The sequence below is a fragment of the Sceloporus undulatus genome, chromosome 5 (assembly GCF_019175285.1).
Source record: "Sceloporus undulatus isolate JIND9_A2432 ecotype Alabama chromosome 5, SceUnd_v1.1, whole genome shotgun sequence".
Taxonomy (NCBI): domain Eukaryota; kingdom Metazoa; phylum Chordata; class Lepidosauria; order Squamata; family Phrynosomatidae; genus Sceloporus; species Sceloporus undulatus.
This window is the reverse complement of record NC_056526.1, coordinates 166,298,500-166,323,001: the sequence shown is the minus strand read 5'-3', so window position 1 is coordinate 166,323,001 and position 24,502 is coordinate 166,298,500. Positions and strand designations below refer to the sequence as shown.

The 24,502-nt window shown below is 37.4% G+C and overlaps 1 protein-coding gene across 2 annotated transcripts in view; it reads right to left on the bottom strand.

The window, feature by feature from the left end:
* The window catches only part of COL25A1 (collagen type XXV alpha 1 chain), a 374,446-nt gene that overhangs the window by 21,568 nt on the left and 328,376 nt on the right, over positions 1–24,502 (bottom strand). For both annotated transcript variants that reach the window (XM_042469542.1, XM_042469543.1), the window contains exons 26-36: positions 22,931–22,954; positions 19,439–19,483; positions 18,120–18,164; positions 17,553–17,633; positions 15,266–15,328; positions 13,654–13,704; positions 12,676–12,702; positions 9,441–9,521; positions 7,659–7,694; positions 5,808–5,861; positions 4,911–4,964 (exon numbers count right to left, since the gene is read on the bottom strand). In XM_042469542.1, the coding sequence (XP_042325476.1) occupies positions 4,911–4,964; positions 5,808–5,861; positions 7,659–7,694; positions 9,441–9,521; positions 12,676–12,702; positions 13,654–13,704; positions 15,266–15,328; positions 17,553–17,633; positions 18,120–18,164; positions 19,439–19,483; positions 22,931–22,954 (561 nt within the window). The remainder of the gene's footprint in view (positions 1–4,910; positions 4,965–5,807; positions 5,862–7,658; positions 7,695–9,440; positions 9,522–12,675; positions 12,703–13,653; positions 13,705–15,265; positions 15,329–17,552; positions 17,634–18,119; positions 18,165–19,438; positions 19,484–22,930; positions 22,955–24,502) is intronic.

The window sequence follows — 24,502 nt, the reverse complement described above, 5'->3', positions numbered from 1 at the left end:
CTAGAACCTTCAAGGTCCTTCAAAGAAATCAAAACCATGAGCCTTTATTTTCAAGGGGAGTCCAACTAGAATACAACACAGGTGGAACTCCAGTTCTGATTAAAGGCACTTCCCTGTTGGTAGATTCAGTTTCAATTTTCCCACATTCAGTTATTCTGTCAATGTCCACAGTAGCCCACATTTAGTTCACTTGGATTCCAGGCCTTCAGGACTTTGACAGCCTCTTTGGAATGGGATGGAAAGGAGAGGTTGAGTTTGGTGCAATCCAAATATTGACACACTGAACCCTCAAACTAATCTCAATAGTATGGTACTCTCCCTCAACAATTTCATGTAGACCAGGGTTGGGAAAATATAGCCTGTGGGCCTAGGGACTTCACATATCCCCAAGTCCCTACAAAAACCATAGCACCACAGAAAATGGTGATTTTTTTTAAAGTGAGACCTTTTAAGACCAGATGGATTCAAATAGCCAGAAAAAAGAAGAGGCAAATTGCTACTCCTGGAACATCAGCCTATCCTGCCAGACATTCCATCTTCTGCTGCTACAAAATGTGAACAAACAGCTCTTCCCGGAAGTGGGAAAAACAGCTGAAATCAGGGTGGAGCAGCCTCCTGCAAGGGTAAAATTGGCTCCTGCATCATTGTAATTACCTACCACCAATGTAGAGATTAAGCAACATGGGGCAGAAAATAAAGCCCTCAATGACATCATGTGTCAGGTGAAGGTAACATAAGATCCTTTCACCTCTCCCCCACCCCACCCCTTGCAAAATATAGGATATTTGTTAATATGGCAGCAGTCATAATTTCTCTCTGAAACAAGGCATGCAAGACACAAACATTGTTTACAAATTCAATACAACTCCAGAAGCAATATGCACCTTATTAACAAGAGATGTATGTGCCCTATACATCTCTTTGCTTTTGCTCTCTTTGCTGATCTGTGGTGTGGAAGCTGAATGTGTGCAGCAATTTCCTTTTAAAATAAGGCAACTTATTTACAAAGTGCATACCACTTCCATAAGAATTGCAGAAAAATTAATAAACTTGTAAACAAGGTAAATGTTTTTTCAACTGCGGTTGAAAGTACAATCATTGATGGCTTGAGAAAACAATTTGACCTTAGAAGCTGTTCAGCATTCCCAAAAGGCAACAGCAAAGGATACCCCTGCTTCATCTTCTGAGACTTGCCTTCCAAGAAGGACTGAAAGCAATATAATATCCTCCAAATCTCATCCCCGCAAACTAGTCTAAAAGGTTACAGTGATGCAAGTAGCTAATGTTCCACTTATGGGCCATATTTGGCTAAGAATGTTCTTGCAACCATCAAAGGTATTTCCCACCACAACCCAACTATATTTTGAGGGAGTAGACTATTTTGCCTCAAATGTTCAAAAGCATCGTGAGGCTCTTTTGAGGCATGGGGGTGGTTGGTTCACCCTTTAAAAAAGCATTTAAGTCCTGATTTGGTTTTCTTCCAAGCAGGAAGTGATTAGAATTCCTGCTCCAATTTCTTCCTGTATAGACCAAAGGAATGCCTGTAGAGGTCTAAGAAAGTGAGGGAGAGTTCCCTAACACTAGAAAATGGAGAGAACTCCCCCAAAGGCTTAGGGAGTTAATGTTATTAGCTGTTTTGGGACAAAATAGGTTTTGACTTCCCCAATTTTGGGTGAAAATGGAAGGCACAGAGATGTTGCAATGACGGGGGTGTTCCTCCAAGATCCCACAGGTGGAAAACACAGTCCTCCGACCCCTGGTAGTTGGTCACACTTAATCTATGGTATCAACAGCTATTGTGAAATCCATTGGAAACAAACAGGATGCAGTATCCCTGTTCAGTTCACAGCAAATGCTTGAAAATAGATCTAGGTACATACATGGAAAAAAAATGCTTTAGAGTGTTCCTATAAGTCAGGAAATCCTCAGTTAAAATCTCCTTACTTCGACAATGAACAAATTCACAACCTACCATTCTCTCAAGCATTCTTCACAACAAACAATAAAATGGGAATAAGGATATGACTTAAGCCTGTCCTTCTCTCTCTCTATTTCTCTCATTCTCTCTAAAACACACGCAGACACACACACACACACAGAGAGAGAGAGAGAGAGAGAGAACAAAGCTGCAAAATTAATTAAACAACAATAAAATGAAAATGCATTTAAAAAGCTATCACTGAAACCAACTTCACTGTGTTATGTATAAAAATTAGTCAGTGGTTGGTCAAACTGGTTTGTCAAAATTTACTATACAGGCTAATCAAGTGTCTGGTGTACTGTGGGGAGAAGTGGGGGGAACCCCAAAGGTGAACCAGAATAGAAAGGTTCTTCTGCTTCTTGCAAAGATGTACCTGTGTAAGCCATGGAACAACAGGAATCTACAGCCATGAAAGATTACCCTTCTTCTCTTATATCCTCGTGGAGTTAGTTAAATGTAAATTTAGTAAATGGTGTGGACATTATCAGCTCTAGGAAACCAAAGAAACCCATTATCTAAATCAGGAGTCAGCACCAAAGGTCAGAAGACCATTTCAGGTCAGCTTGACATGTCATATGTCCACCATTTTCTGAAATTACTTTTTGAAGTGATGTTCTGGTCACTTGCAGCCACTTTGGGGGGTGATTTTTATTGTTTCAGGGATTCCATATTTTGTGGATCTCCAAGCAAGAGAATGAAGAAGGAGGAAAGCAATGTGTGGAAAGGAAATGTCCATAAATCTTGTGCTGCAGAAGTCTGACTTCTCCAGTGCTTCTAAGATTTGATAGCTTTAGTATACTCAGGAATTGAAACTTTGTCTCTTTTGTAGGAAACTTTTTGTGCATTCTCTAATTTCAATTTTTTGAAACTCCAAAATATGGAATTACTTCCAAAGGCAAAAAGCCTACCTAGAGGTAGGCTTTCAGTGAAAATCACATTTTCCATCCATTTTTCTTTTAGCTGTGGGGGGAGTTATGAGGGTGTACAAATGTTCACAAACACTATATTGGACCTCCTTAGTCTGTCTGTGACTGCTGAGATGCAGTTCCCTCATCTAAACCTTACGTCATTAAGGACTTGGCATTGCTTCCCCAGTCACTTTCCTTGGATCAAAATTTGATATGCAAAGAATTCATTTGCTATGTGTAGACATATTTACAGAATCTGAACACAAACAGAAAAAGACATGAACCCCATCCAGGACTACATTAATACTTTGGGCCTCCTGGGAGAAAAATCTTTATTGAGTTCTAATCCCAACTTATTTTCAATGCAATACTTTGTAGATCTTTGGTATATTGTTTGGATTTCATAGGCTGTGTGTAGGATGATTTCCCAAGGGCTGACTGGGCTGTGGGAAAGTATGATTGTGTGAGATGTGTGTATGTGAGATAGATGGGAGAAGATGGGGAGTTGATTTTCTAATTTTTATTGTCTAATAGGAAATGCATGTTTTCATTTGAACAACTGCTTCCAAAACATTTATAGTTTATTCTGAAGGCACAGAGGAAACAAGAATACAGGCTGATTTATCTTTTCCTATCTCTAAAGTTATTTTGTGTGTGCATATATGGTGGGAAACAATGGCAATTTCCTTTTTTATTGGAGGTGGAAGGGAAATTTTACTAGATTGTTTTCTGAAACCAAATAACACCAAAACAATCTTTTATATGTAAATGTCATACCAGACAGTGATGTGACTGTTAGTTCCTCCCCATATGTTCATTATTATATGGTGCACAACTCCACTAACTCTGGTAAAGGTCTTGTTGAATTTGTATTTATACAAAGAACCAAGTTAAAACTAACCAAGTTAAAATTAGCCATGTCTTCCACTGACTGCTCTTATGCTTTAAAATGTTGACTTAGCACAACAAATCTTTGCTCAGAATGTAAAATTGAATATAAACATGTTTTTAGACCACTAGGTTGAAATTATATGAGCAGAATTCTGCTCATGAAGAAGAATGCTTTTGACAGCTGTTAAAAGAATAGGAAGAGATCCCCTCTTCCCCTGCAGCCTTTGTAAACCATGAAAATCTGCTTCAGAGGAACTATATAGGATACTTCTATGCATGGAAGGATTCAACACATCATTCAATGGATGCAAGCTCCAGGAAAAGAGATTCCACCTCAACATTAGGAGGAAGTTCCTGACAGTAAGGGCTGTTAGACAATGGAACACACTCCCTTGGAGTGTAGTGGAGCCTCCTTCCTTAGAAGTCTTTAAACAGAGGCTGGATGGCCATCTGTTGGGGTTGCTTTGATTGAAATTTCCTGCATGGCAGGGGTTGGACTGGATACACACACAGAGAGACATACACAGATACACAACATACAATTTCTATATTGGACACAAAGCACTCTAGTCATATATATGTATTTGCCCGAGAGCTACTTATACTGAACAAATTTAATAATCACTAAACTGCAGTATCCAAAGCTGCTGTTTATGCTTCCCTGTCTCACAGAACAAAATTAGTTTGCATAAGTCATTTTCTATGAAATGGTGATGCTCTGACAAAGTATTTGTATAAATAAAATCTAGAGACACGTTTGAGCTGTTAAAGAAAATCAACATGTTTCCAATATATTGCATTGGCTTCAGTTCCTTCAGTGACATTCTGGAGCCTACACAGAAACTTCTTAACACATATATGGAACAATGGAAACAGAAGGGGTTGTTCAAAAGAGTCACTCTTAATTCTGGCTTTGATGGTTTTTATTAGTTTATGTCAGCCCTTCTCTATTATTATTCCAGAGAAGTTTGTGATGGCACAAATTTTTCTAAACTCAAGATGGCCTGAAAATGACCCTTTGCTATGTAAAAGTAATGATGTTTTTCCTTGATAAATATCCATTAAAACCCAGAAGGCTCTAATTAAGGTTTTCACAAAATTGCACTTTCTGAAAGTGTCATGTAACTTACAGGCAAGCCATATGGTCCTCTGGGCCCAGGATCTCCTGGAACTCCTTTTTCACCCTAAAATGTAAATATCACAAATGTTCATTCCAAATGGCAGTTTGTTTGTCCATTTATCACACTTGTATCCTATCCTTCTGCCAAAACCCAGAGCTACAGTACATATCAGAGCCATGGTGGCTTGAGGGTTCTGGAAGGTGTAGACAAAAACAACAACAACAACAACAACAAAAAACAAACAAACAAACAAAAAACCCTGAACTTTTTTGAGGTATGCTATAAACAAGAGATAATTTTTTCATCATTCATGAATGATAAAATGCCCAGGCGCCTTGATGTGGACTCATAGACAAAATCCTATACTGACTCATATACCAGAGTTCTTGGGATTACAACCATCCTCTGTCTTGTGCCTCCATGAACAATGGGCATCTGTTTCTCAAGGCACTTTGCAGGCTGGCTATTATACTTTGGGTCATATCCCAGTTTTTAGAGATCGTTTGAGATACTATATAATACATGCAGCTGCTTTTTAAATTAACATTTTTTGCTTATAAATAAATAAAATAATAAGAAAACAAATAATAGTGTCAAGTTACCAGAAATTACTAGTGCTGGTCAAGATTCAAATACTTTTTATGCATTTGTGCTAGAGAAAACCCACTTTAAAAAACAGAAATTTTTAGTCACCTTATAACTGGTTTTTTATTATGTCCTGGAACAGACAATTTCCCTTTGGGGTACAAGAATCCCATGCATTAGTATTTATATTTATATGGCAATATCTACAGTGATATAGTGAACATAGTTAAGCACACTGAAATGATAACATTTCTCAGAGAAAGAAAGACCTTTTGTATACATTTATTAAAACACACGAGAAGGCCTCAAACTGGGACTCACTCTGTCTCCTTTTGGACCTGCAAGCCCATGTGGACCAATTGGGCCATCCATACCCTGAAAGGTTAAAGAAATAAGATATGAAAAAAGATTCAAGATTCTTAAATGAATGTTTAGATTATTTAGCAAATATCTTCTTTAGAATTAAGTTTCACAGCAATGGCTGGGAATACAGGCTACTTTTTAATGGTAGGAGAATGAAGGTCCAAATCCACCTGTAGTTTGTTAAACTCCATAGTCTTTCCTCTCATCTCATTAATCCATACTTTGTTGTTTAGATGAGCTGATTTATAAAGGCAGATTTCTACTAGGTAAGGGTTAAAGGGTTAAACAAAAGGTCTTAAAAACAAAACATCATGCAGAATTCACATAAAGACCCACAAGGATAGACAAAACAACAAGATTAAAGGAAGACATTTTAAATTTACAGCTATGCTATTTCTTAACCTTTTCCATCATCAAAACCCTGGAACATTTCTTGCAAATATCAATAGGGGATTAAGAAAGAGCCATAGTATCTCTTGAGTGTAAATCTAGCAAAATGTAGCTGGTTTAAATATCATTCCAAGCTTTTTATGAGCACTGTTTTGGTTTCTCTTGGTGAAGCCAGAAGAAACATTGCAAAGAAAGTCTATACCACACAACAGTATGATATTGCTGTTTGGGGCTTAGAATAGATGAATCCATTATTAGCCAGTGTGTTCAGAATAACATACGCTGCTGAAAAAGCTAAAGATGGTTTATTCATATGGACATTTTTTTCTTTGCATGATTATTGCATTGTAACTTGATTCTGCAATATAACATCTGTCATCAGTTGACCCTTGGGTTTGTTTTTTTAAATCACATGAATTATACATACTGGTATTTCCAGGGAACTATATAAGAAGTTGTGGGCCAGTGTAGTGAAATGGTTTGAGTATTGGACAAACACTTTCGATACCAGAGTTCAGATTGCCATTTGGCTTCTTAAACCCACTGAGAGGCTGTACAGATTGCCCCTAAAAGGTGGCATGCAGCCGCCCCTTTCCTGGCCAGATTGGGGCTGTGGCAACCTCACGCTGCGACCCCGATCCAGCCTCCAAAGGGTGCCATAGCCGTGGTGGCGCAGCTCTATGGTGCCCTTTCTGTGCTGCATCATTTGGACACAGCGCTGGAGGTGTGTCATGATGGTGCACACCATCTGGCCCGGTGCATACCAAAATGGCGCCATGGAGGCGGAGTTAGGTCAAGCATCATCAGGATGCTGCACCCTGACTCCACCCACAGTCTGGCACAAAGTGGCAGTCTGTACAGGCCCTCAGAGACCTTAGGTGAGTCATACTCTTAGAGGAAGACAGAGGCAAGCCCGTTCTGAATAAATCTTGTCAAGAAAACTCCAGGACTAGGTTTTAGGATTGCCATAAATAGAACATGACTTGAAGCAAGAACATAGGTTAATTGTAGCCAGCCTTTCCAATCAGTCTTAAATTCTTTCTGTCTTCAAGATTGCCATCCCTTTATTCACGAAGATTCTTAATGAAAGTTGCCTAGTCACTTTTGTAGCAGTCGATTCTACTGATTAAGAGTAGGAGCAGCATTAATACCACACTGTTAAAATCTGGCTGCTACAAAACATGTAGATTTGGTAGCAGCGTGGTGTAGTGGTTTTGATACCCATCTATGACTCTGGAGATCAGGGTTCAATTCCCTGCTCAGCCAGGGAAATTTACTGGGTGAATTTACTGGGTGAGTCACCCACTCTCAGCCTCGAAAAACCCTGTGATAGGTTCATCTTAGGGCCGCCATAAGTTGAAACAACTTGAAGGTACACAACAAATACAAGAACATGACAAAGGTACACAATGGACTCACCCGGGGTCCTGGCTTTCCATCTAAGCCAGATGCTCCCTGTATGGAAGCATTGTGGAAGCATAGGTGATAGGAATAACACGAATGACAAGAATGCGAGATTAGTAAGTGGTGTGATGAACATGTAAAACTTCTATTTATACACAGAATACACATTGTTACAGGGTCCCAGAATAAGTATCACAGTACTGCATTAGGTTAGTTATAATTTACACACAACATGAAGGGCCTGATTCTGATCCCCTTTGCAATAGGCCTATATTAAAGTAATCCCATTTTTAGTGGATTTGGTCTTGATTTCATGGGATCAGAGTAAGTCCCTAGATGCATTAGTGCTACAGACTTCACATATTACCATAGAGGGGTTTTTTTTTTTTAAAAAAAACTTTAATACACACATCCTTTTTCATATGTTAGTATGAGAAACCTGTGACTTGGGAGACAAAACAAAGGAATAAAGAATTTTGCTCAGGCATTGTTTATAACTGGAATGAAAAAGTGAAGAATCCAGTGGTATACTGAAATATGGGCTCCCCTGAGAATAGCCCTACAATGAGACCAGAAAAAACACTTTGACTGTAAAAAAATACTCAAGTTGCTCCACTGTGTTAGGATTTAGAGTGTCTTTAAAAGTAATGAGATACTTTGCACTGCCAATGATTTGTATGATGTATATCCACTGAATCTGAATTACATCTACAGGATGGAGACATTGTCCCCAATGTAATTATTTTATAATGGGTCATATCTGAATGCTTGATTTTGGGATTGCTGAGTAACAGATGACCTCTGCTGGATACTGTGTGAACAATATCAGCCAATCTGAAGCAACTGATTGCCTTCATCTGAAAGAATCAGCATCCCAGAACTATCTTCCTCAAATATTGTTTGAAAACATTGATCATAATTTAGCCAAAGTTAGGCATTTTAATTCCCCATCAATTTCAGCAAAACAGAGTTAAACATACACTCAACTTCCATTAAATTCCACAGATATAAAAGTGCTTCACTTTGGCTAGATTGTGTCCTGAATGGGTTGGCTTTGACCATCTTCTAGTTCATTACATAAAATTTCATTCTATTGACATGAATGGTTAAATTATTTGTTTGGATTCAAGGGTTCCAGAAGCTCCCAGAAACCAAATATTGTTATTTCTCTCAGCACTTTGACTAAGGCAATCTTGAAAATGCTGTATTATAATAGGATTTAAATGAGCTTTCACTGAGAATAAATTTAGTATAAATACTACCAAAAAGAATTATTCCAAAGCTGTTGAAGCAGAAAGTTCTCATATTCACAAGCAATTGAAAAATACTTAAAGGTACATGAACTAACTTCTAAAGACTTTAATCAGCAATACTGATTAGCTGTATGAAGCTTAGCTGTTTATTATATGAAGCCATTGAACCCAAGCAGCAGCAGCAGCAGTAACAACAATATATTAAAGCCGCAGGTATATATTTAAAAATTATAGTAAAACCAAACACCGCACAGCATTCAAGTAATGATATGATTAATGTGAAAGATTAATTCATTCAATGTAACACTGTTGACACTTACAAATGACAAAAAAATTAACATTAAAATTAAAAACCAACAACTGACAGAACTGTGTATTAGGGATGATATGAGAACAGACTCTGTATACAAATCAAAACAAGACTGATATTTTACTCCAGCATGAGATAGCTTTATATTTGCTTTTGAGTAAACCAGAGTTTTTGGTTTAAAATAGAAAGAGAAGTTTGCAATTTGCACTGAAATGGAATAGTTATTTTACTTACTGGCAGACCTAGGGGCCCTCTGTCACCCTTGTGACCTGGTTCACCCTTCAGTCCTTTAAGACCATTTAACCCTGGTTCACCCTAAATATAAAAGTATAAATGCTATTTTGTGGGGATGTTGACAATGTTATTTAAGCTGGAACAGAAGAGAGCCAGTCAAGGACATGAATGCAAACTCCCAGTTTTTCAATATAACTTTTTCTGTTCAGAGAAATCTAAAATTTCCTCTTCACTAGAATATGATAAATTACATAGATGAGTGACAGTGATCCATATGAAAATAGATGGCAAAGAACTAACATATTAGTCTTGCCTGTTCAAATCATAATAGTCTTGAACTGTTAATAAATAATCATTTGTAATTGTAACTACTTATTGTTTGTCCCAAATGGATTCCAAGACTACTCACAACCTGCAGGCCTTCAATTAGGACTAAAGAAACCAGAAAAATTGAAATTTCATTTACCAATTAAAATTGTGAGTTGTGTTGCCAGTGATGCATTGTAATGCCTTAAATGGCTTCTTTCTGCTTACAGCAAACTGAAATGTACAGTACATCATGGAAAAAAAATATTCTAAACCTTTAAACATGCTCAGAAAAACAGAGGAAGATTATGATGCATTGGGATTTTCATTTTAAGGAATCCTAATTTAATGGCTTTCACAAATACAAGTTCGTATGTATTTAAATTCATATCCCACCTTTTTTTTTTTTTGCATAGGATGCAAGGTGACTTATAACTAAAAATATGATGATACTCTTATTACAAATAAAAGTTAATTATCCATTTGGCAGGAATCCTGTTGGGGCTCTATGCTACCTTAAAAATAGTTGTGATGTACTTTTTTAGAGGTGGTTGAATAACTATAATCCCTAGTGTAGCCAATTGTTCTGTAACACATACACAGCCCCTTCACTTAGAGCATGGGGGAGCTAACTTGCCTGTTGCAAATATCATGGCAGACATTGTGCAATCGGTTCTGGCAATACACAGAATCACAGAGTTGGAAAAGACCAAAAGGGCCCTCTAGTCTAATTTTCTGCTATGCAAATATAAACAACTAAAGCACTCCTCAGAGATAGTGATTCAGTCTCGTGTTCAAAGATCTCTGATGAAGGAGAATCAACCACCCTTTGAGGCAATCTATTATAGTACTGTACAGCTCCTACTATAAGGAAGTTCCTCCTAATGTTTAAGAGGAATCTCTTTTCTTATAATCTGAATCCACTGGATCAGCAAAAAAGAAAAAAAAGCTTGCTCCATCTTCTACATGGCATCCCTTTATAAATTTAAAGGTAGCTAACAAACAAACAAACAAGCTTCATTTATATACCGCTTCATACCACCTAAGCAGTGTCTAAGCGGTTTACAACTGTATGCTAATCTGTCCCCAACAATCTGGGTACTAATTTTAGCGACCTCATCAGAAGGATGGAAGCCTTAGTCAAGCTTGAGCCCTTTTGTTGGTCTTAAACTCACAACCTTGTGGTTTTGAGTGAGTGGCTGCAATACAGGCATTTAAGCACTGTGCCACTATTATATCACCTCTCTGTCTTCTCTTTTACAAGTTCAACATAGTCAGGTCCCTAAGATATTCCTTACAGAGAATGATTTCCAGATATTTTACTATCTTGGTCACCTCTATATGTACACCAGTTTGCCAATATACTTCTTGAACTGTGGTGCCTAGAACTGGACTAAGTATTCCATGTGAGGTCTGACTAAGGCTGAATACAGTGATACTATTACTTCTCTTGGTCTTGTTGAAGTTGATAAGATGGAATGTATTTAAGATATGCCCTTTATGTTTATGAAATTATTCATGAGATGCTATATTTACAACCAGACTCCGAATATTTATCTTGGACTGTGTCTCTGCCTCACAAGCTAACAAGGCTGCAAATTTCAGGGAACTATAACACCAATATTCCTTTACTAGGAATAAACTACTGATTTCTAACCACTATGCCCAGCAAAGTGCAATCCTGAGGATTTTTTGTGAAAAACTGGGACATTTAAACAGTATTCAACCCATTTAGTGCTGTAGGGCAAATGCAACCTTCTGCACGTTTATAGTAGACTCAAACATGTTATCCATCAATTGTTCCCAACATTTTTTTTATATTTAATCTAATACAAAAATAATACTAAGCTTGCAGAAGTGGAAATTTGAAGGTCGACATAAATAATTTTGTCTGAAGAAAAGAATGCAATACTTATGTTTTGCTTTCTTCAGGTTAAAAAAAAAAGCTTACAATTTATTGAGAGATAGCCTTGAACAAAAATGTCATGCTGTTAAAGCTTTAGAAGTAAAAGCCATGAGATCTGGGATTTGAGACTCTCAGAGAGATATGAATTCCATTAAAACAGTTCAGTTTACATTAGGTCTAGTACTGGCTCAGAAGATGTGGCTTGACAATGTGGCACATTTTGTGAATCTCCAGTGTGAAGTTAGAGTTGCAGCTCATATTACTTTCTTTCTTGTCTTTGAAAAGCTACCATAAAAATGTACTTTTTATGGAAATCTAAAATGACTGAAATTAATATATATTACTGTGCACCCATCCTTTCGTGTGTATATCCCTTACATTATGCTTTCTGAAATAATGTAAATGTTAAAATGTGTGTGTTCTTACATATGTATATTCCCCATATAGCTTGAATAATGTTTTCACCTTGATTGGTATCGATAATTATTGGAAATATAGTTAAGCAGATGGGTTTTCAAATACAGGAATATGAACAGGGAAAATTAGAAAAAACATACAAAGGTAGGAAAAGTGGGAAGCTTGAATAGGAAGAACTGGAAGAAACGAAAACCAAGAGTTAAGAAGAAAACAATCTGGAAGCTATTTTACTTTACTTAAGTGCATAACACACTCATCCTCTGTTTTTCTAAGACTAAGTGTAAGGTAGTTCTAAATGACATAACTTAAAACTCTCATCATACAACTAAATGTTTTTACTGGCTCTCTATAATTAACATTATAGAAAGCTAATTTGGGTTATAGTGATGTGGAACAGACACAGGAAATTGCCATAAATCCTTATTTTTAAAAGTATGTTTTAACATTTTATTTTAAGCAGCTGCTTAAAGGTTTAAGAATATCAGAAAAAATTAACAGAAAAGTGAGACAAAGAACAAAACATGACTGCATGCTTCAACATGATTCATGAGAATGACAACATAACAAATTAACAGAAAGAAGCTTGTTGTGGCCTGGATTCTTTACCTTTGGGCCTGGCAGTCCATGAGGCCCCTGAAAAAGAAAAGAAAAATCAGTATTATCAAAATCAGTCTTGTAGTAGAGAGTACACTTAAGTATAGGTAGATTTTCCCCTTTGGTTATCCAAATGCCAGCGAATTCAGGATGGCATCCTGTTTAATAGGTATGAGATTATAAACCAGACCTATGATTTAGTAACTTTTGAACTTCATGTTTATGGTTGTTAATTATTAAATGTGTCCCCAAAACCCTTTTCTTAAGTCAAGCAGCACCACCACCAAAGGGCTTCCAATGCTCTGAAAATCAGGGCGCTGTAGTGCTCTCCCAGTTGTGGAGCATGTCGTGACAAACAACTGTGGTAGAACCCTGTGGGTGAGGGGTGTTTCCAGTTGTTGATCTCAACATAACCTGTGATTGGGAAAGCACTATAGTCATCGTTTCCAAGTGCCTTGATCTGCAGCACCTAGGAACCCCTTCAGATGGTGTACTGCCTGGCTCAAGAGGGTGGCATTGGCAGATGTACACACAACTGCAGAGCTGTATTGTAGCAGCTACATCTGAAAATGCAGGATAAACTACTCAAAAGAAACAGAATGAAACACAGAACTGATTCCACAAACCCCCACCCCCAAAATTTGGAGTTGTGAGGATATGAGGTGCAAAACCAGAGACTCTAGCTCTAATACATCTCTTAAGCATTAACTTCTAAGTGGCTTTTCCATATACAGCTAAACGTAACAAAATCGATATGGTCCAAAGACACTCTCACTCCAGAACTGAAGTCATAATTTGCCCCATTACACAAGTACACCTGCCTCATCAGTTTGTATGTCATGGTCCTGCCTCTCTCCAACAATTCCTACCTTTCCCACCTCCTCTCAGAAGATTAAATACTTCTTCTGTGAATTCAATTGCCTGAAACTGCCTAGGACAGGAGAGGAGACCCAGTTTAACTGCAACAGAGATATACCTGAAAACACTTACCATAGGCCCGGGGGAACCATGTGGTCCAGGAGGTCCTGGTGGTCCTATAATCTACATATGAAACCAATATAATTAGTTAACATGCACACATGATTATCTGGTCACTGCTTTTTGTTTTGTTTGAAATTTGCAATCCTTTAGAGGCTGCAGTCCTAGGGTCACATGAAATGCATCCTATGGGCCATTAAAAAAGAGAATCTCATGTTCTAAGGTATATGACAATGCCTGTAAATGCTCTGACCTCAGAGGAAGAGACTGTGGGGCTGTACAAAAGGGCTGGCATCAGTATGGAGTGGGGGCATGGGGGGTCACACACCACATGTCCCAACTCCATCCCCAAGTCGCCGTCACGCCGCCCACCTGACTAGATGGTGGGCGGCGTGAGTATGCTCCTGCAGCACAGCATTTATACACACTGCACTGAAGCAATGGAACAAAAGTTGTTAGCCTGAGGGCAGGGAACTGTCCATTTAAAAAGATTGTATGTACAGCGCTGTGTAAATTTACAGAGCTTTATAAATAAATGTTAATAATAATAATAATAATAATAATAATAATAATAATAGCACCACAACAGTGACAAGGGTAGCATTTTGCTGGCTCAAAAAGGAGCGGCATTTTGCAGTTTCTTTTTGAGCTGGAAAACCACTGGATTGGGGCCATGGCATGCAGTGTCTATAGCCCACTCAAAGGGGCAGTGGCAAGCCGCTCCAAAGGGGCCATCTGTTCTACCTCTGTGTTAACAATCACTCTCTCAGGGCTGCTCCCAGCTCCAACCTTGAAGAGGGGGAGTGTGTGGTGATGGTGGTGACAAGATTATGAAAGAGGCTGAATCATCTGGCCCCAAACGTTCCTGAACACAACCTCATTTTCAACATGGAATAAAAGTGGCAGTCACAGAAAAACAAAGTCCCCTTTCATCGCTTTCAGTGGCTTGGGCTTTGTTGTTAAAAAACTCCTCTCTCCCTGCCACCCCCCCCCCCCCCGCAAAACAAGCAATCCTTCCCCTAGTTTCACTTAAATTTCTGTTTTGCTGGCAAAAGCCTATAAGAGCTTTTGATGAATTAACTTGGTCATATTTAGGATTGCTGTCTAACTGTGATTAAATATAGGTTTCATCTCCCAGACCATATTCACAGGATAACTATTAGTTAGTTCTGCCTGCTGCCATGAATACATGCCTTAGGAAAGTTCTCCATGCTGCCTATAGAATTCTGAGAATAGTAGCGAAAAAATCTAACTTTCCCAACATCTTGTAGCATCTTGTAGTATACAGGTACTTGTAGTAGTACAACATCTTGTAGCACACATCACTCCATGCATTTGAGAAAGTACACTTAAGTCTACAAAAGTTTTTACTACCAACTTTCTTTTTCTCAGTTTCAAAGGTGCTACAAGATCCCTTTGTTTATTGATCCAGACTAACATGGCAATTTCTTTGAATTTCTCAACATCTGATCATTATTAATACATTATTGTTTTGTATTGTTTTTTCAAATTGAGGACTGTCTTTCAGTAGCTGTCCCTGTTGGAAGAAAGACAAAATAAACTAGGATTGGAGAACCAACAGTATATATTTATAGAAACAATAAAATGTCATGGCAAGACTTACAGAGGGACCTTGTGGACCTGGCAAGCCAACATCTCCTTTGTCTCCTTTTGTGCCACTGGATCCCTACAAAATCATTATTGAACAATTGAACAATGCTTTCATCTTTTCAACTCATTTTTTTTCTTTTGGCTGAAAGATGGGTTTCTAAGATGTTACTTACAATTGTAATTGGGAAAAAAACACATTTTATTTTGCTTTACACCTCTCAAGAACTCTTCAAGCCCTCCACACACATTTTCCTAGAAATACAGTACTCCTCCTACCTAAGTAGGATCTCTTCTGGCAAGCCTACCCACCCAATCTTCTGTAACGACATCATTAACTCTTCTATCCAGGATCAGAACATTTTATCTTATAAAAGTTGACTGCACTGTTTTTAATTGTTTTAATATTTGAAATTATATATTTTATTCTTGTATTTTATTGTTACTGTTGGGTTGTAATCCCGCCTCGATCCATCTGGGAGAGGCGGAAAAAGAGAAATAAATTTTATTATAATTATTATTAGTACAGTACTCCCAAATAAGAGCGTATAGTACTGCAGCCCTATCATATTAATAGTTTCTCTTTAGAGTAATATATACTACAGTGGTTTTCTGTCCTTAGTCATCCAGATATTTAGACATCAACTCTAAGAATCCTTGACTATTGCCTCTGCTGCCTAACACTTCTAGAAGCTGAAGTCTAAACTATCTGGAGGGCCAAAAGTTGAAAATTACTGGCATACTATCCATCTCACATGCTAAAGTTTAACTTGCCCATATCATTTTGATTTGTTATTCAGTGATGCAGATACCTTGTGTAATTGTGTAATCTATAATCTATAATTTCCAGTTTACTGTACTAATAGAAATGTTGGAGCCTACCTTATTCTGAGTTAGTCCGCTAATCCATCTAGCTCAAAATTTTCAATAATTACTACCTGTAGCTTCTGTAAGTTGTAGTTTAAAAAGTAACTTTTTAAAGCAAGTCATGAAGGAATGCAATTGATATGTATCCTTAGCTATCTCTCCCACAAGATACTTTTTTGCACACATACAAACTATTTTCAGCCTTATCACTGCTTTCTAAATGCAAGTGCAGGTTCTCATTTTACAAACTAGACAAATGTTTTCTGATAATTTGTGTAGTATCTCCAGATATTATGGGCTAGGCCATTTTGTTCTGTGGACTGAATAATTGTTAAGTTTGACAACATCACAAATTGTGGTGACACAGGAAATGATGAGTAGCTCAATGGCATCCATGCTCAGCAGGATCTTTTCTTGTTTTCTGTATGTGGTGAGATCTCATAAGAGGCTGCTAACAGGGAACAGACTTTTCACAGGCACAGTAACCTACTGTGCATAGAACACTGCCAATAATGAATTACATGTCATGCAAATATGTCAGAGAGCTTAGACTGTGTAAATGTTTATGAATTGCTTCATGTTCATATTTTAAAATGATTTTTTTCATATTCCTGGTTGAAAAAAGGTCAGTTGGTTTACTTATCAAAATGTGAGGTGGGCAATTGTGATGAGTATGAGGTAATATCTACCCCAAGAGCTGCAAAGGCCAAAAACAGAAAAGAAAAACAAGTTCCAAGAAGTCCATTTCTTTAAAAAAAAAGTTTGTAGTTTAAATGAAATAGTGCAAAGGGCCAACTAATTGAAAAGCTGAATAGCCACCCTTAGAGGCCTTGGGATGCTCACTTTTTTTTGTCAGAAAAAGAGTAATCCATGGAACCTGGAGGGTTCAAGGGCTGCAAAAACACCCTTCAGAGGCCACATGCAGCCCCAGGGCTACATTTTGTCCAGAGCTGGCTTAAATGCAACGGTGGTGGCTGCTGCCAGTTCGTAGGTGTGAAGCAAGTTGATGGCAATTAACAATAGCAAACATACATGTTAGTACATATAGGACATTTCTTCCTGTATTATCCCTGGCTCCTTCAATCTATTGGTTTGACCTTAACCTTTAAGAGTGCATTGCCCTTACAAAAGGGCTTGCAAGTTTTCAGAAACAAATATATATCTAGGCTTTGCAAGACACATATTTACAACACAATTATATCTATGTTAAAAAATATGAAATATTTCACCCTAACACATCAGCTTCAGTGACACTACAATCAATGACAAAGCCTCTCTTGTTCTTTCTCTTCCAATAAAAATGTAGATGACTTCAAGTTAGTTGTGAGAGGAAATTATTTAAAAGTATTTAATTAAGATGAGATTAAGCAGACAGTGAAATGGTTATTAAAAATACTGTGATTTATTACCAGAAATATCCACCAAAACAAACTTACTGGCAATCCTGGAAGTCCAATCCCTCCTTTTTCTCCTGGTATTCCAGGGTCACCCATATCACCCTTTGACCCTTTGGGTCCCTGAAAAAGTAACATTTATGAAAATGAAACCTGTATGATTGGAATTTTTCAAATGGTAAAGGTTTCCCCTTTGACAAGGTTGTCCAGTCGTCTCCGACTGTAGGTGGCGGTGCTCATCTCCATTACTTAGCCGAAGAACTAATGTTGTCAAAGATGACTCCATGATCATGTGGCCAGCATGACTGCATAGAACCCTGTTACCTTCCCACCAAAATGGTATCTATTTATCTACTTGCACTTTTACATGCTTTCGAACTGATAGTTTGGAAGAATCTGGAATTAGTATTGAACATTAACTTCAGAAGATAATCCAGGAACATCTATGAGTTATTTATTGGTGCTACTGTCACATATTTCAGCTGCATCATTCTTACCTAATAAGAACTTTTAATCTTAAAAAAATATTGGCAGTAAAAATCATTACATATTCTGGAAAAAAAATTATATCATTATTTTGATCTGCCACAAGAGGAATTGTTCAAGTACCTGCTCTCCATCAGCACCTGATAATCCTGGGGATCCAGGTTCACCCTGCAAAGTGAAATTCAGCTACATAAGTTTCAATACATCATTATTAATTCATTGTTTAATGCTATGTAACTAAGCCTGATTGAAATTTGAGCTCAGGGGTTTCCTTTTCTGCATTGTCTGAAATGGCTGTCAGGATTAGATGGCAAACATATAACTAGAATTTGTTTCTTATATTAAGAAGGATTATAATTTTGTCTGGAGCGGAAACTCTGATTAGTTTAAACTGTAGTTTGTTAAAACAATCCAGGATCAGAAACAAACCATAGTTAACCAGAACCAATTTTTGTTCTTTCGATGGCTCCAGTCTCTTAAGGCGTCGTTAATGGTCAGAAGATGTGACTCCAGCATTTGAACAGATTTAGTCTGGCATCACTAAACTATCATTTAAGGGAGAAACAGAGTGCCCCCAAGGGGCAGATTGGGGCTACCCCAAAGTCGCTCACCTTGGAGCTGTGGCAACCGCACATGCACGGCCCTCAATCCAGCCCATTACCACTGTTTCAAAGTGGCTTCTGTAAAGGAGCAGTTTTTACCCCTCCTTTTCAGGGTGGCTTTTCCAGGTTGGGCCAACTTGGCTGCAACTTCCAGGTGGCTTGGGGGCATGTGTCATGTGATTACCACACCCCCAAGCTGCGTGGAAGTGGGCTTTTTTGCCCATCTGTTTCAGGCCTTAGTGTTATATCCACATCTGATCAATTATAAACAAATGATGCTGATTTATAACAATCCAACCTGTCATGGATAAGCAGTCTAGGAAGATAAAACACTAAAAGATGCTAAGGCATTTCATAATGAAGGAGATAGTTAGGAACAATCCTGGAAAACTCTAGCTTTCTCCCAGGGTGAGGTCCAATAGCTTCTATTGGTCTGTCCCAAAAACTGCTGCTCTATGAGCAAAACAAGATTCTTCTTTAGGTAATGGCTCCAAGAACAACAGAAGCTGTGTATGACTACCCTCTTATCTTATCTTATCTTATCTTATCTTATCAAAATAGTGCTTTAAGCAAAATTTAGTTCAGGGGAATTAATAAATTAATTTAACAGCTATTATTTTACATTTGTCTAGAAAAGATAACCACTATTATACACCATTTATTTTTGGCAATTTCCCACCCCCTAGTGCTGTCTGAATCTGTACAAAAATCCTGCGAGCACACAATGCCTCATATTGCACACCTATATAAATTTTTGCTTCAGTTTTTGTTTAGACTTAAGATATACTGTACACAAATTAATTAACATTCCAGTCAAATGAGAAAAATTTGGAAGGTCACCTTTATTCCTTGCAACCCTTGGGGTCCAGGTGGGCCTGGAGGACCCTAAAGACAAAAACAAAATCAATTTTTATTATGCCACCTTTCATAGTTTCACATGGCATATTTCGTAGACATACATATTCTAATATTTGTTAACAGCAAGCCAACATGACGACGACAACAACGAAAACACTGGATGGAAATGGACACAAACCAACACCATCTACAACAATAAATGGACCTCTATGAACAGATTATATTACAGTTAAACTTCATGGTGACATTAAGAAACAAACAAACTCCTATCATAGCTATCTAGCTATATTTTCTCAGGTAATAAAATATTAAACATCTTACTATTTAATTTGGCCACAGGATGAACAGCCTATTAAAATTTCTCCACGTATATATTTTTGTCAATAGCTAGAGTGTCATTTATAGGGGTCGACATTGCAGACATGCAATGGGGAGAACCTAAATATGTATGTAACAGTCAACAGGCTCCCTTGCATCATATTTAACATGACTAGATGCAGTTAAAGTGTTATATTGGAGTATACCACAACTCATGCTTAAATATATATTCATTTTCGAAGTGTACACTATCTTGCCTCTATCTGGGTTTTTGGTTTTTTGGACATCGGATGAACCATAAGGAAAACTGCATGGCTCAGAGCAGTAGGCTGCCCTGACCAAATTGTCAGGACTGTGGAAGAATCGTTTCCTAGGCATCACCATTACAAGACGTTTCACAGAAGGAAAAGGATCTTGGGGTAAAACACAGCAGTCAAAAAGTGGTGATGAACTAAAGAAACTCACATCGTGAAAATGTTTTTTGTTATCCCCTCCATTAAAAAAACCCACACATTTGGGGTTTATTTTTATTTTTAAAAACTGGATATGTGTACAACCTTTTAGTTAAATCCTAAAATAAGTCCTGAAATGCAAAGATTCTTGTCAATCAAAGATTCCACTCACCCTGGTTTTCCTGATACTAAAACCCCCCCATATTTTTCAACCTTTTTCTGAATATTTTTTTTAAAATATTCTTTCAATCCCTAGTAATGACTAGCTAAAATGGATGTGAAGTTGGTAATTTCCATAGTAATAAATTAATGGGAAACTTAGCAATGTATTTAATATTCAACTACTTTTAAACAGTAACTTTCAATGCTCTGGGATAAACCATCTGGGTTATGGATGCAAACTGACAGCAGAGAAAACTCGAACTTTCCATGGCATTGTTGAACTTAATTATCAGAAATATGTCCCCTTTTCAACACAGTGCACATAATACTTGGTGGCTCTTATTGGATTCCTTCATGCTTTTGGTGCAGAGTCAAGAACGGGTATTGATAATGTTTTATTAGGCCATTAACTTATTGAACTTAATGCTACCTGCTGACTTAGAATCCTATAGTGCAATCCTAAGGCAAAGATATACTGTCTCTGCATGGTAGGTATTAGGCACAAGCCTCTTCTATCAAAAAGATGCTCTTCTGTAGGCATAACTCTCTTATTTATTTAATTCAATTTCTTTAATCATTTATATATTGCCCCAGAGCACTGGGCCCCCTGAGGTGATGCACAAGTAAAAACATTCAAAACAATACAGAGATTTTTAAAATTGAAAAACAATTTAAAATACTCTTCAGAACTCAGATTACAATCTATCTATCTATCTATCTATCTATCTATCTATCTATCTATCTATCTATCCACAATGATTATATATTATATGCAATAGCCACATTGCAATGATACTGTACATATTCCAAAGTGAACTATATATCCAAAACTATGTCCATGTGCTTCCTCTGGTCTTGACAACCTCTGTTGCAGTAAAATGATCTCCAGAAGCAGTAGATGCCAAATGGTTCCACAAATGCTAAGCAAGTAAAACAAGCAGTAGAGAGAGCACATTCCACTTTCGTCAGTCAGAATACTTTTTCTGGCTGCTTTCAGAGATTTGCTCACAAAGCAGTCTGATGACAGAACTGCTCTGATGGCTAAGGTAAGCTGGCAGGAAAGCAAAAAGTAAATAAGGAGAGGAATGTGGAGAGAGAGAGAAAGATTGAGAGAAAGACAGTGAGAGAATCGCTGGGGCAAGAGATGAGACAAATTACACCAGATCCAAACCTCCTCCCACCCAAAATGCCACCACAATGTAAGATACAGTCAGAATATCCTAAGTAATTTCTGAGAACTCTAGGCTGATGAGTTTGGAATCAACACAGTTTCAGCTACCCTAAAGCTGGCTCAGCTTGGCACCTTGGCCAGTTAGAATTGCACTTTTAGACACTGCACCATCCTTCAAGTAATTTTCTACTTGAAAGGTACAAGATCTGCAGGGGATTGAACACAAAACATTCTGCAGGCACAGTAGGTACTTTTAATTCACAGTACATTACTTCTTGTGGTCACCACAATTAACTTGTAAAGGAGGCAAGCTCTTGGCTTCCTTAAGAGTGCAGAATAAAGATGTTTGATATCAGCAGGTTTTTTGAGGGCTGTTTTTTCAACACAAGCATTGCACATTGGTACTTAATCTTTAGATTGCTGTGCTACAGCAGGATCTTAAATGAAGAAAATCCACTGATACAAGAAGTACAGACAACAAGAGAGGCTTCACTGAAGCACCAGAGAGATCTAATTACCGTACAAGAAGCACAAAGGACCTAGAAGCCTTTAAAGTATCCTAAGAACATGACTTCCTGAGAACACTGTACTTGTATTCAATTTATTGCTAGCACATCTGACTTCCACTGAAGATTAATGTAAGTAGAAGGCAGACAAGACCATGGCCATTCTAAAGGTACAAAACTTGAGAAACAGTGAAATTTACAACTAGTTCAACTGAAAATATCTCTTTATGATATTTCTCAGATCTAGGATTAATAGTTTCCATCTCAACCTTTATACATTACTGAATCTGAACGGAGAAAAATATTTTTAATGGAATGACATTGTATTTGAGATGCCAACTCTGGGTACAGTTCACATATAATCTGAACCACTGTCACTTAGATGTTACTGAACTGAATTAAAAACTGTCACAAGTGTGGCCCATATCTTTGGCTGTATAACTGTTATATCAACTTTCATTTTTTCCCCCAAAATGTATTCTTAAAAATTAAAGTGACATTGAGCATTCCTAGTCCTGCAATTCTTGCATTTAAAAGTCCTCACTAAAATAAGCAGCAAAGTACATGCACTGATATACAGCTATAATAATTATAATGATAAACATTTTGCAATGCTAACAGGAGTCTGAGCCCTTTTTCTACTGCTGAAACGAAGGAAAGATTGGCTATTAATTTCAAAAGGAGCTGTAACCCTAGCTTTCAACAATGCATGCACTGAGAATCTTGGACGTAGAAATATATGTAGTGACAAACAGGGTCAATGGCTGATGAACAAAGACACATTCTAAATCAGAAGAGTTATGAACATGCAATACTACAGAAGAACACAGTTATAAAGCACCATAAATCATGCAGTTGGAATTACCGTGACAGTTAGGGTGGTAATCCTCTGTTGGCAAAATGTATTAACAGAAGACAATGTTACCAGATGATCAGTTTAAAATAAAATACGTTGCTTGTTTAGTAATGGATTTCCCAGAATTTGGGGGGACAGTTTGGGAGATATATTTGACTGTCTCAGAGAAATTAAAGAGTGTCAAAGTATCAGTACCTCTCATAGGACCAAAGACACTTAAACATTTTAAAAGGAAATGTAACACTGTAAATAAGTAAACTGGCTTCCCACAAGCTAATTAAACATTAGAAGCTTTAAAACTTTAGAAGAAAAACGATAGCGATAAGAATAAAAATAAGACATAAGAATAAGAATACTGTAGTTGGCCTTACATAGTTTATGGAATGGGATGCATACATTGCTAAAAAAAACACAATTGTTTCTTTAAAAGATAATTACTGCATTATTTAAATTACTACAGGTTTTTAGTAGGGTCAGGGCATTACCAATCACTTAATGGTTGCAGTCTCTTCTCATCTCAGTGATATCCTAACAGTTTAAGGCATGAATCTCTTTACGTATACTCTAGCTCAAACATGATGTTCTACACATGATAAGAGATACGTTATGAAGTGATAGACATGGTCCTTGTTGGCAGAAGAGTATTAACAGAACCTGTTTCCCCAACTCCTTCATCGTTGCCTTATAAAAAATGCTACAAAGATGGTCAGGAGACACTCTTGAGTGGAGTAAACTATTCAGGAGAAGTAACAGGAAAGGGATGATCACCAAAAATTGGGCAAAGACATCTACCATGAGTTCCTTGCCTGTTTTTGGTGATTCCCTCTTTCCTTTTAGCCAAACAGACCACAGATCATCCTGTATAGGAGGGTCACTTGAGGACTGCTATAGCATTTCAAGAAGCTCTGGGGACTGCTATGGCAAAGAGGTAATGGAGAATTCGCCTTCCATAAACCATCTTTGAGCAGAATAATGTTGGATATTATTTACAACTTTTCAGTAAAAAGTAATGACTAACCAAGTTCTGAAAAACAGTGTGTTTTCCACCCACTCCTCATTCATAGTAATAAGGGAAGAGTAACATGCAGATTATTTAAAAATAGTCTGCTATATAGAGTCAAAACTGACTATACAGCCATCCAGTAGCCAGATCTAAGAATGAATTACTTTGATTACTCCAATAAAGGAGTGGCATCACAGAGATTATCATAACAAAACAAAGATTTAGGAGCCAGCTTTTGTAAGCATTTTTTAACAAGTGGCTTTCTGTGAGGTGAGTACACCTGCATTAATTTCACATAAAGTGAAGTTATAAAGAATGAAGTATACTAAAATACAGTTCTGCTTAACTCCATGAAAAATGGCTTGAACGGTACTGTGTTTGTTTATTTAGTTATAGAAGCATCCCTGTTTCTCGAAAGCCCTGGACGGATAACAATTTTTACAAAGGAGAATTATCAGAGAATGACAAATGTAAAACAAAAGCAAATCTTAGTATTAAACATTGCCCAAATAAAAAGCTTTCTATCATTGTAGAAGAAACTGACAGTTGGATTTTGGAAGTGCATGGGAATTGTAAAA